The following is a 12765-nucleotide window of genomic DNA, read 5'->3' as shown; positions in this document are numbered from 1 at the left end:
CCATGGGCAGCTTCACAATTAAATGCCACATTCACTGGAAGGTGTGCAAAACATATTTCAGATCCTTTAAAGGAAAAGGCACAACCTGCAACACAACAAGGAAGGGGTGATTTGAGAAATGACAGCACTGTTTTTTTAAGCTTTCACAGAATAAACACAGAGAATGGGAGGGAAACTTTGTCCCCCTCTGCTCCTGTTCCTGAAGTGAATACATATTTGTGTTTCCAATAAAAGGCCATTTTTACATTAACTGTCTGTAACAGCAGGAGACAGAAAAACTAACACAATCTCCACATCACACACAGGATGATCTTCATATCACGTGGACCTATTCTCAAAACTATTATTTATAAAAGACGACTAGGAAAATGCACAATGCATCTTTTCTGTGTCACCAAAAAGGTAATGTCTGAAAAACTTTCGGATCTTCGGGATCTTCTACATTTCAGAATTTTTTTTTTTCTTTTTTGGCTATCCGAAGTAAATTTAGCAGCCATGCGGGCCACCGTGTTTAATTAAGCTTTCAAAAGTCCTCTGACAATGCCAACAATTGTAGGACACTTCTGCGGCTCAATCATGCAATCACTGTGACAGTTCTATTTACAATTTGTCTTAGAAAGAGTTTCTCTGACATTGTACTTTGACAAAACATCCAAGCTGCCAGTTCACAACCTTTCTCTGTCTTATTTACAAATACAGCTTGTATATAGGACTCCAGTTTCATGAACATGAGTCTTTGGGTATAGTGACCTCACAGACATAGTAGGCTTCCTATGAAAATCCTAGATATTTATTAAGAAATAATATTCTCTACTCTCTGGATTCTAAAGGTAAATAAAATGTTTGCCAGTATGGTGTTGGTTTCTTTTGCTTTCTTTTCTTTTCTTTTTTTTTTCTGTAGTGGTGTTTTTTGTTTCAGCTAGCTGCTAGGCTGAAAATTCACTTCAGAGGTCAGTAGTTTTTATTCAGAAACACACAAATAAAAAGAAATGAAAAATAAGTAGTCATAATGGATACTTTATAATCTCATTTACAATTATACCAGAAAGTATACAAATACATCCTCCAGTTCATGCTGAGCTAGGAAAGGATTAGAATGGGTACAAGTAGAAAAGGCAAGTCAATTTTCTAAATTCTGAAAAGTGTAAGTATATTACACTTGATTTACCTGTAACATGCTAATGTATTTCTAATTCGAATTAGTATTTCTCCCTTCAGTAGGCTGTCTTACATATCATTACACTATCTAGGAGTATAATTTCAAATACCCTGATAAAAATGTCTATGTTCATTATTTTGAGAAGAAAACAATGTCACATATCAATAACAGCAGAGTTTACTGCATTTCATAGGATTTGTAGTATTTTTCCTTATTCTGTCTATATGCTAATTTTATGATAGCCCAACCCTAATTTAAAGTTTCCAATGTGCAGTAAACCAAAACTTCTAATCTAACACTGTGGGATACATTTTCGGCCTTTTTTGTAATGGATCAGCAATTCTACATTCACTAATCTTTAGCGAATACCCCTCCATCATAAAATAAGAAATTCAAAAACAAAACCCATATTGAAAGCTCTTGTCAGTCAAAATCTGCTCATATCTGATGGGGGGGGGTGTTTGACATACATATCAATGAATAGGGTCCATACAACATAAGCTGCTAATTTCTAGTTAATTTCTAGTCAATGGTCTCCATGGAGCACAATCACACAATATCTTGACTATCTGAATAAAGTGAAAAAAAGAAACCTCATCAAAGTCTGTGTGTACAAGTAACATGTACATGGATGGAGTAAGGGAACACATGTCCATCTATTCTCCAGGAAAAAAGCATTCTCCAAGAAATACTCAGCCTTGGGATGCCTGAGTACAGTCAAAAATACATGCCATTTTACTGCAGATCTTAAGAACTCTACCTTATTCTCCTATTTGAAAGCCTTCAATTCTAAGCTTTATTTATCTTAGGAAAACCTGTCACTGTTTTACTCCTGCTTCCTGCCTATAAAATGGCACAGAGCACACAGTGAACTCAAATCTAACTTACACACTTTAATAAAGCCTTTCCCATACATCGTGCTCAAATGACTACTTTTATGTAGTTGCTGAACATACTCCTCTGGAGATTCATCAATATATCTCTTTCCTAATGTATAACATTGCTTCTCCTTACTTTTTGTAACATGCAATTTAAATATCTACTGAATGATTACTGTTATTGTTTCCTTCTTCATCATAAAAAAGAAAAGCAGGCCTGTAATTGTGAAATGCTTTAGAGAAATAGGCTGGGAATACACAGCCATCCTTTCAGAACTTCACTTCAGGGGCACCTGAGGGCCAGAACATCATAATTTATGTGCAATGGTAGAATGTTAATTTCACCATAGGAAACTCTTAATTCATTACTATGAATTATGAGAAGTCATGATTCTAGTTACTGACATCTCACTTTGAGATGTGACCATGCTATTTATGTTCAGCCAATTCCAGTGTGGAAACAGGTGATTAAACACAATGAAAGGAATCAAGACTTTGTAATTATTTGTGCATGAAAGGTTTACCTCACCTGGGTCACAGCACTTGTGCACCCATTGAATATCTTAAGACACCTTAGATAGCTTTCTGACTTGGTGAAATTATGTAGTACTAGCCCTGTAAAATATATTTTAAATTTGCTTTCTTTTTTTTTTTTTTGGCTTCCCTAGGCTTTGCTATTGTACAAATTCTTAAAAATAAAATAACAGAATCATTATGACAACCAGGGAGTTAAAGCCAATTTCCTTCACTATGCAGATTCACAATGTAAGAATAAAAAGCCTTAACTATTTATAAGGCCCTCTCCAGCCTTCAGATTCCTCCTCTAAATACAGAGGCCCAGAATTTCAAACTGGCTAATCTGAGAATGAATAATCTATCCTAAAAAGCCTTAACTATTTATAAGGCCCTCTCCAGCCTTCAGATTCCTCCTCTAAATACAGAGGCCCAGAATTTCAAACTGGCTAATCTGAGAATGAATAACCTATCCGGGACCTCAGCAAGAATTGTGGTTTTAATTCTTGCCTGACAGACACTGTGTTTTGTCTTTTAAACGAGCAGCTCGATATGTAAATACGATGTTACATCACGCAAGTGTTACTCCATATTTGGTGATTTAGCAAGGCTTTGGATCTCCAAAGACGACAAATCCCCTTCCGCCTGCTCTTGCTTCATCAATCATGCCTTACACTTCTGTTCATTTTCCTTCCAGTCACAAGGCAGCACATGGAAATGGTCATTGTCATGTACTACTGGGGAGTGGGGGAGATAAAAATCTTAACCTACACATCACATAAGCTAAATATGGTGGATTCAAGGAAAACACCTTGCAAATGCAGCTTCCCTGTACCAGACTTCTCATTTCACTAAAGGAAAAGTATCTGGATGTTATTGTAGAATGTGTTTTTAAAAAGAAGAAAGAAAATGCCACATTTGATTTTAATGATCAAATTCCAGAGGGAAAGAGGAGAAATAATACGTCATTTAACTCCCCACGCCCCACTGACCTATTATGGTTCAACTTTATAGTCAAACTATGTTGGAGAAACAAGTTCCATTGAATCCATTGATTATATGCACTACCTTTCCTAAAACTGAACAAAATTTCTGCCTTTCCAGGAGTGGGAAGAGATGGAAGAAAGTGAAGCACTGACAGGTGTGGCATATCTGTCATCATAGAATCTGCATTAATTTTGTCTAATCTGCTAAATTTAAAAATAAATGTTTTAAGGGTCACTACATTGCACTGTTGTTTATCATCCAGAGTGGGGAATTTAAGTCCCTCTATTAGCCTTTAATTCCTTTTCTCTTGGGCCACTAAGAAACCTACACACCTAGCTACCTTCCTCGTAAAATTAACGGAAGGAAGGAGAGCTCTTGAATATGTATATGCATTTTCCCAAGAAAATTTTTACATTGTATTATAGCAGAAACAGTGGAGTCTGGACTGGACATCTGTAAGGGTGACATGTGGTTGTGTAAACCACAAACAAAATCAAGATACATCTGTCAAAACCACATCAGAGACAAGAGAGAGCACAGAGAAGCATTTATCATTGAGCTGAGGAGGCAGGCTGCAGGGAGCAGCCGTTCCTGTCAAACCAACCTTTTGAAATTTCCAACACGCCCTTAAACTTTTCGAGTAAGCGTGTCTGTGCGCTTCAGCAACTGCCCTCTCTACTCTGGCCTGGCCAGTCGAAAATGGCATCTTAAAGTCAAGGTCACAGTGTCATCCCACCACGGGGCTGTGTTTAATTACAGCCCCATACGAGCTGACAGCCAGTATGGATCCAAGGCTAGCCCTGGAGCTCAGTTAACTCTTTCCACCCCCTCTACACCACCCTGGCAGGCCCCCTCACTTCAGGGAAGCCCAGAGAACTAAGTGCACCACTACAGAGGCCCAACCAGGTATCCTGAGGCAGACAGATCACTGGCTGAACTACAAATGTCTATATGGCCATTTTGCCTCTGCCATGTCACCAAAGCAGAAAATGGACACTGGAAACTGAGCTGGGCGTAATGTAGTTGGGTCCAATACTTTAAAATGAGAAGGCAGCCAAGAAGAGGAAAGAAATTCAGAATCAGCAGATCCAGAGAGGGTATCAGGTGTGTGTACCTATTCCACCTACATCTGACTCCATAAGGTGGAAAATATTTATTTTCTGTGTTCTGGATGTAAGCAATGGGAACTACTACTTTAACATTGCAGGGCTGTCATGGACAGTCACATGGAGAAATACAGAAAGCACTTCACCACTCCTTACTACTTGGCTAAAGCGCCTCTGAAAATTAAAAGAAAACATGCAAACAGCTTTTCTCCTCGCTTCTCATTTACCTGCTATGTGTTCCTGTTTGGGGCAAATTCCTCTAGATGACGTTGATAAACAATCGTCATCCTCTGGCGTGACCTGGATGCCAACCTCCACAGGATTGGATGCTTTTTTCATCTCGATTGGTGAAGGGGAAGGTGGCTTATCCACAGCTTTTTCTAAGCAGAGGCTGCCATTGCATTGTTTCCGTTTGTGCTCGATAAAAATAAGAATGTCCCCCAATGGGAAGTTCATCTGGCATTGCCCACAGGTGAGGAGGTCATGGTCCCCTTCCGGAGCTCCCAATGGGCCGTGGTCTGGTTCATCATCTGTAAGAATGGCTTCAAGAGGTTCGGCTGTGGTTGGAGAAACAAAAGCACAATTATTAAAGAGTGCTAGGGAGGGTAGAAAAGAGGCAAAATACATTCGCAACCCATCCCACCTTACCACAATATGTAAAATGATTCTTGCCTACTCCATAAAACACTCAGAAAATGTGAGCACACAAAATGTATAAGGACGTGGAGGTTATCAACAAGAAAGTAAATGTACCAATGAGTGCAAATCATCATGTATTTAAAGAAATCAGTTTGACTTTCATAACTCCAGAGAACATGAACATGAACACACACACACAAAATATGACTATATGGTTCGTAAGTTTGTAAGGAATGTGACTTAAATAGTTAACACAGGGGTCATTAAAAAACCTTAAGTGATAAGTACAAGAAAAACTGGTAAAAACAGGGATTGAAACCAAATTTGTTTCTTTTTCTTTTGTACATGAAGTTGTCTATTGTACCAAAGAATAAAAGATGTGAATAAACACACACACCCTTTGTGTGTGAATGTACATACTCCTAAGTATACAGATGTAGCTTCATAAATTAGAAAGCTACTACACCATACAGAAAATGTGCCACATTTACACTGCCATAATAAGAAAACGACTGCATTCACCTGTGAACTGATCTGAATAAAAATCATATCGCACTATAATTCATGCTGCCAAAAACCTTTCTGATCTCACTCTCAGCAGTGTCACAAAAATCAAAGAAATACCAAATTCCCTGGCAATTCTGAGACACACAGCTAAATGGGATACTTCTGAGTACTTAAGAAAATAAGCCAATTAGTCATTTCTTCATTGTGAAGAAAGGAATGCCTAAAATAAAACATTTTTGCACTTGGTGGCATCCATGACATAAAAATCAGAATGGTCAAGTAAATGCTACATTTCAGAACAAGGCTGAGAAGTCCTTTCTTCAGACTTAAAATACTTCCCCTAATGTTGTCAAAGTTGACTAATTTTCTGAATGAGCTCCAAAACGCTTCATTATGGGGCTATTTCTGCACACATAATTGTCAGCGGATGGTATAACAAGGTAGACATGTCTCTTTCTTCTTCGCTTAAAAAAAAAAACTGCACCAAAATACCCTAGCATCTATTTGAACAGCTTTTATCATTTTTTAAAAAAACATTCCAAAGGGGAAAGGAGAACTGAGAAGTCTGCTCATGAAACCTTATGCTTGCTGTATGCAAAAAAAAAAAAATCACAAAATACAAAACACACCCAGGATGTTGCCAGTTAATAAAAGTGAAGCAGAAAATGTACAAGTCTTAAACAGTTAATCAGTCTGACCTTCTTTAGCAAGCTGCCAATTTCACATTTAATGAACTTAAAGCCACAGAGAATCAAAAAATAGATTTTAATTTGAGTGTAGAATATTGGAACAGATTTTTGATAAAGTGCAAAAATCCAGTGAACTCAGGTTAAATTTATTTCAACCCTACCCAGGCTGAATATTGAGGGGGAAGATCTGGAGTAACTCCCAGATGTGCTGGGTGAAATAATATTGAGAGAGCCCTGCCTAGCTGCACCTGTGCTCAAGTAGGACATGTCATAATTTCTAGCCTCTGGTACGCCTCCTAATTTAACATAAGGTCACTACAGGAATATGAAGGTTATATCCTTACTAATAAAGACAGCAAAGTAAGCATTTAAATGTTTCTTCACCCAACATTCTGACCAAAAGACAAATACAGAATGCACATGGATACTTTTCAAATGGAAGGAGATGAACCCAAGCGCTTCTGCATTGTGCCTTTATGTAATTTTTCTCTTACATTTTCTTTCATTTTGATCAAGTAAGGAATGTAATAGGGAAGTCATTCTCCAAGATCTCTGCCATTAGAATAAAGGATTTTAAGTACACATAGACAAATCTAGCTTTTTTGTTTGTTTAGCATTAACTACAAGTTCTGTGGTTTACAGACTGAAGAAAGGTTTTATTAAAGTTAAACCATTTTTGCAAATTTCACTGTTAAGATTCGTTTTTATTCCCAAGGCCTGACACATTTCTGAATGTGGGACTATTATTCAGGATGAAAAGGAAATATTCTCCTAGGTATCAAATAGTTAAAGGTATTGCGGTACAAAACAGACTTGGCTAAAGTCTTCTAAACGTAGTGACTGAACTGATTTACAATCAAAACCAGGAAATGAAGTGGTAATTCACAGGTTGCTGATTACACCTCCACATTTCACCTAATTAATTTTATAGGAGGCAAAGTTCTTGAAAATAACAAGATGATCAAATGTACAGATATAAAACCTGTAACCTCAACATTTTCTATGCTCTTAACGTAAATTATTGCTAATTAACAAGAATTATATCCTAATGTATGAAACACATTTAACATCGGGCTCTATGAAAAACATTTGGCTAGTAATGTTCAGAGGAAGACCAAAACGTGTTTTTATTATTGCTGCTGTATTATTAAAAATCAGACGAAGTGGGGCACAAAGAAAATATGAAAATACAATTCTCCTGTCGCAGTCTACTGATTTGCATTGACATCTTTGCTCAGTGGCAATCAACATTTCCTTTCTGGGCATCAGATAATTTCTCTGTATTTTAATGCAAATTCCTCTTTCCCTAAAAACATTCCTAACCTCAGCCATTTTACCCCCCTCCCTCAATTCAACTCCCATCCTCCTTCACCCCCACAATACCATCCTTTACTAAGCTCTGGCCTAACTCTGGCTACAAAGCAGGGAGTCCTCGACTGAAGAGGAAGGGAGTGAGCAAATAATCATAATAATTAACCGCGAATTCTATCTACAAGGTGAGGAAAATATAGAAAATAAAATGCTTCAGCGTTCAGCAAGACACACTTGAACGTCTCAGTGTCCCAATGGCAGACTCTTTCCTCTCTGTAGTTGCAAATATATATATATATATATATATATATATATAAAGAAATGTAAAGGAGCAAGGGAAAAGGAGGGCTGCAAGGGGGAGGGGGGAGGGGGGAGGGCGATTTGTCTTCAAGTTTGCTTTCCAAGTCCTTCCTCTGAAATTTCTTAACGGAGTATTGCAAACGGAGGCTGAAATGCAAAGCGGGGGGGGGAAGCAAAGAAACAAAAGCGAAGCCAAGGGCTACAGGCCTGGGGCCAGGAGCCCGGCAAGGAGGGACCGCACAGAAAGTGAAGTTGAGCGCCCGGACTCTAAGAGGCACAAAGCGGGCAGCTTATTAGCTGCAGGCTCCGGCCGCGCAGCCTGCGAACACGTGCACCGGAGGCCCTGGGGCAGCAGACCCAGGGTCTGGAGGCGGCGGGCAGCCAGGGGCCTCCACTGCTGCCTCCACGCCCATCTAGCCCCGCCGCGGGGTGATGGTTCCCTGAGCCCGCCAGTAGGTGAAAAAGGAAGTGAGGGGTCTGGAAAACTCGGCTGGCTAACCTCGTGCATTCTTATTTTCACCGCACATACCCGGAGCGCGGGTCCTAAAATTCATTCTGTGTCCACAAGCTTAACATTTTCTACTTTGGACGATTTGTGCAAATGAGTCGTCCCCCCCCGCCCCGCCCGCAATTCTGGGCACCCGGTGTGCGCCAGGCGGCGGCCACGGTTATTCATTATTAATGACGCTGCTTGCCCGTATCATTATGATGATAACTATTACTATTGTTGTGATTTCGGGCTCTGAGGCGAGAGCTGCTGGAGGCGAGGCGCGGAGGGGGAGCTCCGGGCTGCGAAGCTGCCTGGCAAACCTACCGCGGCCTCCGAGTCTGCGCTTTGCGCGGGGATGAGGGCTTGGAAGAAGTGAACCACAAGACCCTGCGCAAACTTGCACTTCCCACCTCTTCGGCCTTGCCCCGAAGCCCGAAAGGGAGCACTACCTTTTCCTTCCTACCAAAAAATGCCTGCCCGGAAAACAAGCGAAAACCACCCTGCTCCGCTCCCAGGCGCACGGGGGTGTCGGCCGCGCGCCCGGCAGCTTCTTCACGGCCCTGGCCAGGAGCATTTTAAAAGTCAAAATGAAGAACAAAGACTTAAGGATTGATGGGGTAGGGGGGAGAAAAAGGGAAATCTGCCTAACCGTACGTTCCCCCCACCCCCACCCTCGGCAAAGCTCGTCCCTCCCTGGCCGAGAAACACCGGGCCGGGGGTGGGAGAGGGCTCTGGTACAGGTTCAAGTTCGCTGAGCTTTCTTGATCTTGTTCTGCCTCCTAGCGACCAAATGGTTCTTTCAGCCCAAGTAAGGGGGTGGGGGGTCCTGAGGGCCCGGACGGCTCCCGCCTCCAGGGCGTACCCAGATGAGAAAAAAGAGCGATCCCGAACCTTCCCAACACTGGCCCCCCAACCCTGCGCCCGCACCTGGACGGGGCTTGGGGGGCTAACCCTCCCCCCTGGTGGTGTCCCGAAGTGGACCCAGAGGGAGGAGGGGAGGAGGGACCATCTAGGACTGCGCGCCCCGGTTGGTCCTCTGAGCCCCCACTGCATCCTTCCGAACGGCCCGGCTTTCCCGAGTCCTGCGAACACTGCCTGCCCTTCCTTCCCGCCGGTACCTGGCCGGACTGTAACTTCACACCGCCGAGCGCCGAGTCTGCTCCGCATCCGGCGCGGCCGGGGGAGTGGGGGGCGGGGGAGAGCGGCGAGGGAGGGATGCGCGGGGGTGGGGAGAGGGAGGGCCCCGCAACGTGCCGGGGCGGGGGAGCTTCCGAAGTGTGTGACAAGTTCCAGGGCCCAGTGAAAAAATTCAATTCCCTGCGCGTACCCCCCCCCCTTTAAAAAATGTTTAAAAGCTGGTTTAGGTGGCCCTTTAAACTTACATCAAAAATTAAGAGTCATAAATGCCGAAGGGGAATCTGATGCAGACCCTCTCGGCTTTGTTTTCCTCACTCTCAAACTTTCCTAAGTGCCCACTGCCAGCCTTTCCAGGAACACCTCAACTGAAGACGGCCGCCGCTGCCGCCGCCACCACTACCCCGCCACTAGACGCGAGGACCTCCGACCGAGCCAGACTCGGGGTAGAGGACAACCCAAGGGTGGGGCGCGCAGGGCCCTGGGATCCGGCGCCCCCGAAGGGTTTTCTCCAACACACCCCACCGCGGCCCCCGCCCCCGCGCCCCAGCCCCAGCCCGGCCCCAGCCCCAACCTGGCCTGGCCGCGCCCGGGGTCGCAGTAGGCTGGGGGCCAGACAGAGTGGGAGGGGGGCAGGGAAAGCACGTGGTGACCTCCCCGCGGTCTGGACTTACGGACATGAGAAGTCGGAGAGAGTGCCCGGGGCAGAGCGGAGGGGGCGGGCAGAGCGGAGGGGGCGAACAGAGCGCGCTTTTACAGTTGCTTTGCAAAATAAAAATGCTTTGCAAAATCGAGTTGCACCGCTTTCGTAGTGTGGGAGGTCAGGAGGAGAGCGTGGCACTGTGCTGGGGGGCAGACGGGGACCGCAGGCCGGACTGGCTCGGCGAAACAGCGCGGCCTTCCGCGGTGCCCGGCGGGTGGGCGGCGGGCGGCGGGTGGGCTATCCCGGGCCGGGCTAGGGCGCGGCGAGGTCGGGCGAGGCCCGGCCTCGGCCGCCGCCTGCTCCCGGGCTGCCGCGCGGCGCTCGGTCCTCAGTCTGTTTGTTGGCAGGAGGTTCCCGCACACGCGGTGCTTGTAAACATTCAGACACGAGATTTTTCCCAATCAAAATCCACTTCCACTTTTTTTGAAAATCTTCCAAAAAATAGTAAGAGGAGGGAGTTCCTCGCTCCCTCTCTGTGCCGCCGGCGCTCTAAGTTTGCAACTGAAGAGGTTTTGGGGAAGGGGGTGAGTGTTAATTTTTTTTTCCTCTGAATTAGAGATTATGAGATTTTTGCGGGGGGGGGGGGAGTTGGGGGAGTCGAAGAGGAAAGCGGTGAAGAAAAGGACTGGCGGAGCGTTTGGCTTGTTTAGGGGCAAGATTAACTGTAGGTTGTCTTGCCTTATTTATAATTTTATTTTTCTTTATTCATTCTGCAAGTCTTCTGGCCGCCTCTAAGGTTCGGCCGGGAGGGGCAGGCAGAGGCTCCCTCCCTCCTGCTCCCGCGGGTCCCCGGCCACCTCCTCCCCCGGCCCTGGCTCCTGCCCTTCCGCGGCGGCGGCGGCGGCGCAGGAGGGCAAGCGCGAGGAGCCGGCACAAAAGGCTGCGGGACAAACACCCACCTCGGGCCGGAACAAAAGGCGGCAGCGCCGGCTGCGTCCAGCGTCCTTCCCGGTCAGCCGGCGCTCCCTGCCGCCACAGCCCCTCTCCCGCCTCGGCAGTACCAGAGGGCCCCTTCCTTCCACGGTCCCGCGTTCTCACTATTGTGGCGATGACTACTTCCCTCCCGCTTCCCATTTGACTGTGAGCGCGCTGGGGTCCAAGGGCCAGTCTCACCTCTTTTCTCCCTAGGAATTGTTTTTTAGACTTGGACGCTTTCCTTCCCACTCCCCTCCATTTCCCTACAGTGAGTGGAAGCAACCCCTCTTTCCGCACCCCCCCCCCGGGTTTGCAGTGAGTTGTTCGCATCCTTAGCATTGTTCATTATGTTGCAAAACTGGAGGGGGGGGTCATTGCATTCCTTTTCGAAAAGAGAAATCAAGCCGCCTCAGAAAGGAGGAAAGAGGGGGCGTCAAATGTTTGTAAAATTAAATAAAATTAAAAGGTGCGTTTATCTCAAAAGTGCATAGTCGGCTGCGAACAAGAGGGGATGAGGGGCTCTTTACCCCCTTTAATCTCTTTTATCTCGACTCTCGGATGTTTTTCAAGTGAAAAAAAAAATTTAAATGCATGCACACACCCCTTTCTCCCCCCTCGCTCTTGCTTTTAGTCCTGCGCGCTCTCGTGATTATTAATAATTATTATTACTATTATTGGGTTACTTACGCGAGAATTCCCGTTTGCTTAAGTGCTGGGGTTTGCCTTGCTTGCGGCGAGACATGGTGGACTGCGGGGCGGGCGGCGGCGGCGGCGGCAGCGGGTGGACGACGGCTCGGTTCACATCGGGAGAGCCGGGTTAGAAAGAAGGAGACTCCAGAGAAAATATCTTCATCAGTGCCTTTTGACATCCAAAATAAATTAGAAATAATACAAAGATGGCGCAGGGAAGATGAATTGTGGGAGAGCCGTCATGGCTTTTTTTTTTTTTTAGAAAAAAAAGAGAGAGAGAAGAGAGATAGAGGGAGAGAGAGAGAGAGAGAGAGAGAGAGAGAGAGAGATGAAAAAAATGGCAAAAGCCCCCCTGAGCTGCAAGTTCAAGTGCGGACGTGACGTCCCTGCGAACTTGAACGTCAGGAGTCTGGATGGACAGAGACACACAAAACATGGGCAGGGCGAGCAGGAGAGAAGGGGAGGAGGGAAGGGGAAGCTAACACCAATGGACACACATCAGGGGCTGGACATGAAAAAGAGACCAGGACAAGCCAATGGCCAGTGTGGGGCGGGGGAGGTGCGGGGCGGGGGGCTCCGCAGACGCCCGGCGCGGCCCCTGGGGGAGGGGCGGGTGGAGGGGGGAGGTCTGGGGCCGCGGGCTCACCAGTGGCCGCAGCGAGCGCCGCGGCGGTGGCGTGGCCCGGAGAGAAGAAAAGGGAGGAGGGGGTGGGGGGGAGCAAGACTTGCACCGTGCTCCCCCCC

The 12765-nt window shown here is 45.6% G+C and overlaps 1 protein-coding gene across 12 annotated transcripts in view; it reads right to left on the bottom strand.

Annotated features, from left to right (window-relative positions):
• Positions 1-12558, bottom strand: part of Bcl11a (BCL11 transcription factor A) — a 100240-nt gene extending 87682 nt beyond the window's left edge. For 2 of the 12 annotated variants that reach the window (XM_087216342.1, XM_021246289.2), the window contains exons 1-2: positions 12019-12558; positions 4871-5200 (exon numbers count right to left, since the gene is read on the bottom strand). In XM_087216342.1, coding sequence (XP_087072468.1) covers positions 4871-5200; positions 12019-12073 — 385 coding nt within the window. In that variant the 5' untranslated portion in view covers positions 12074-12558. Of the gene's footprint in view, positions 1-4870; positions 5201-9697; positions 9910-10387; positions 10929-12018 lie in introns of those variants that run through there. The other 10 variants (XM_087216341.1, XM_013066456.3, XM_004867244.4 and 7 more) reach the window with 9 other exon arrangements.
• Positions 12559-12765: the final 207 nt, after the last annotated feature.

This window comes from Heterocephalus glaber, unplaced genomic scaffold (genome assembly GCF_053883595.1).
Source record: "Heterocephalus glaber isolate CG9 unplaced genomic scaffold, H.glaber_assembly_v1.0 deba00001457, whole genome shotgun sequence".
In the NCBI taxonomy this organism is placed as follows: Eukaryota; Metazoa; Chordata; class Mammalia; order Rodentia; family Bathyergidae; genus Heterocephalus; species Heterocephalus glaber.
This window is presented reverse-complemented; position numbering and strand designations above follow the sequence as displayed.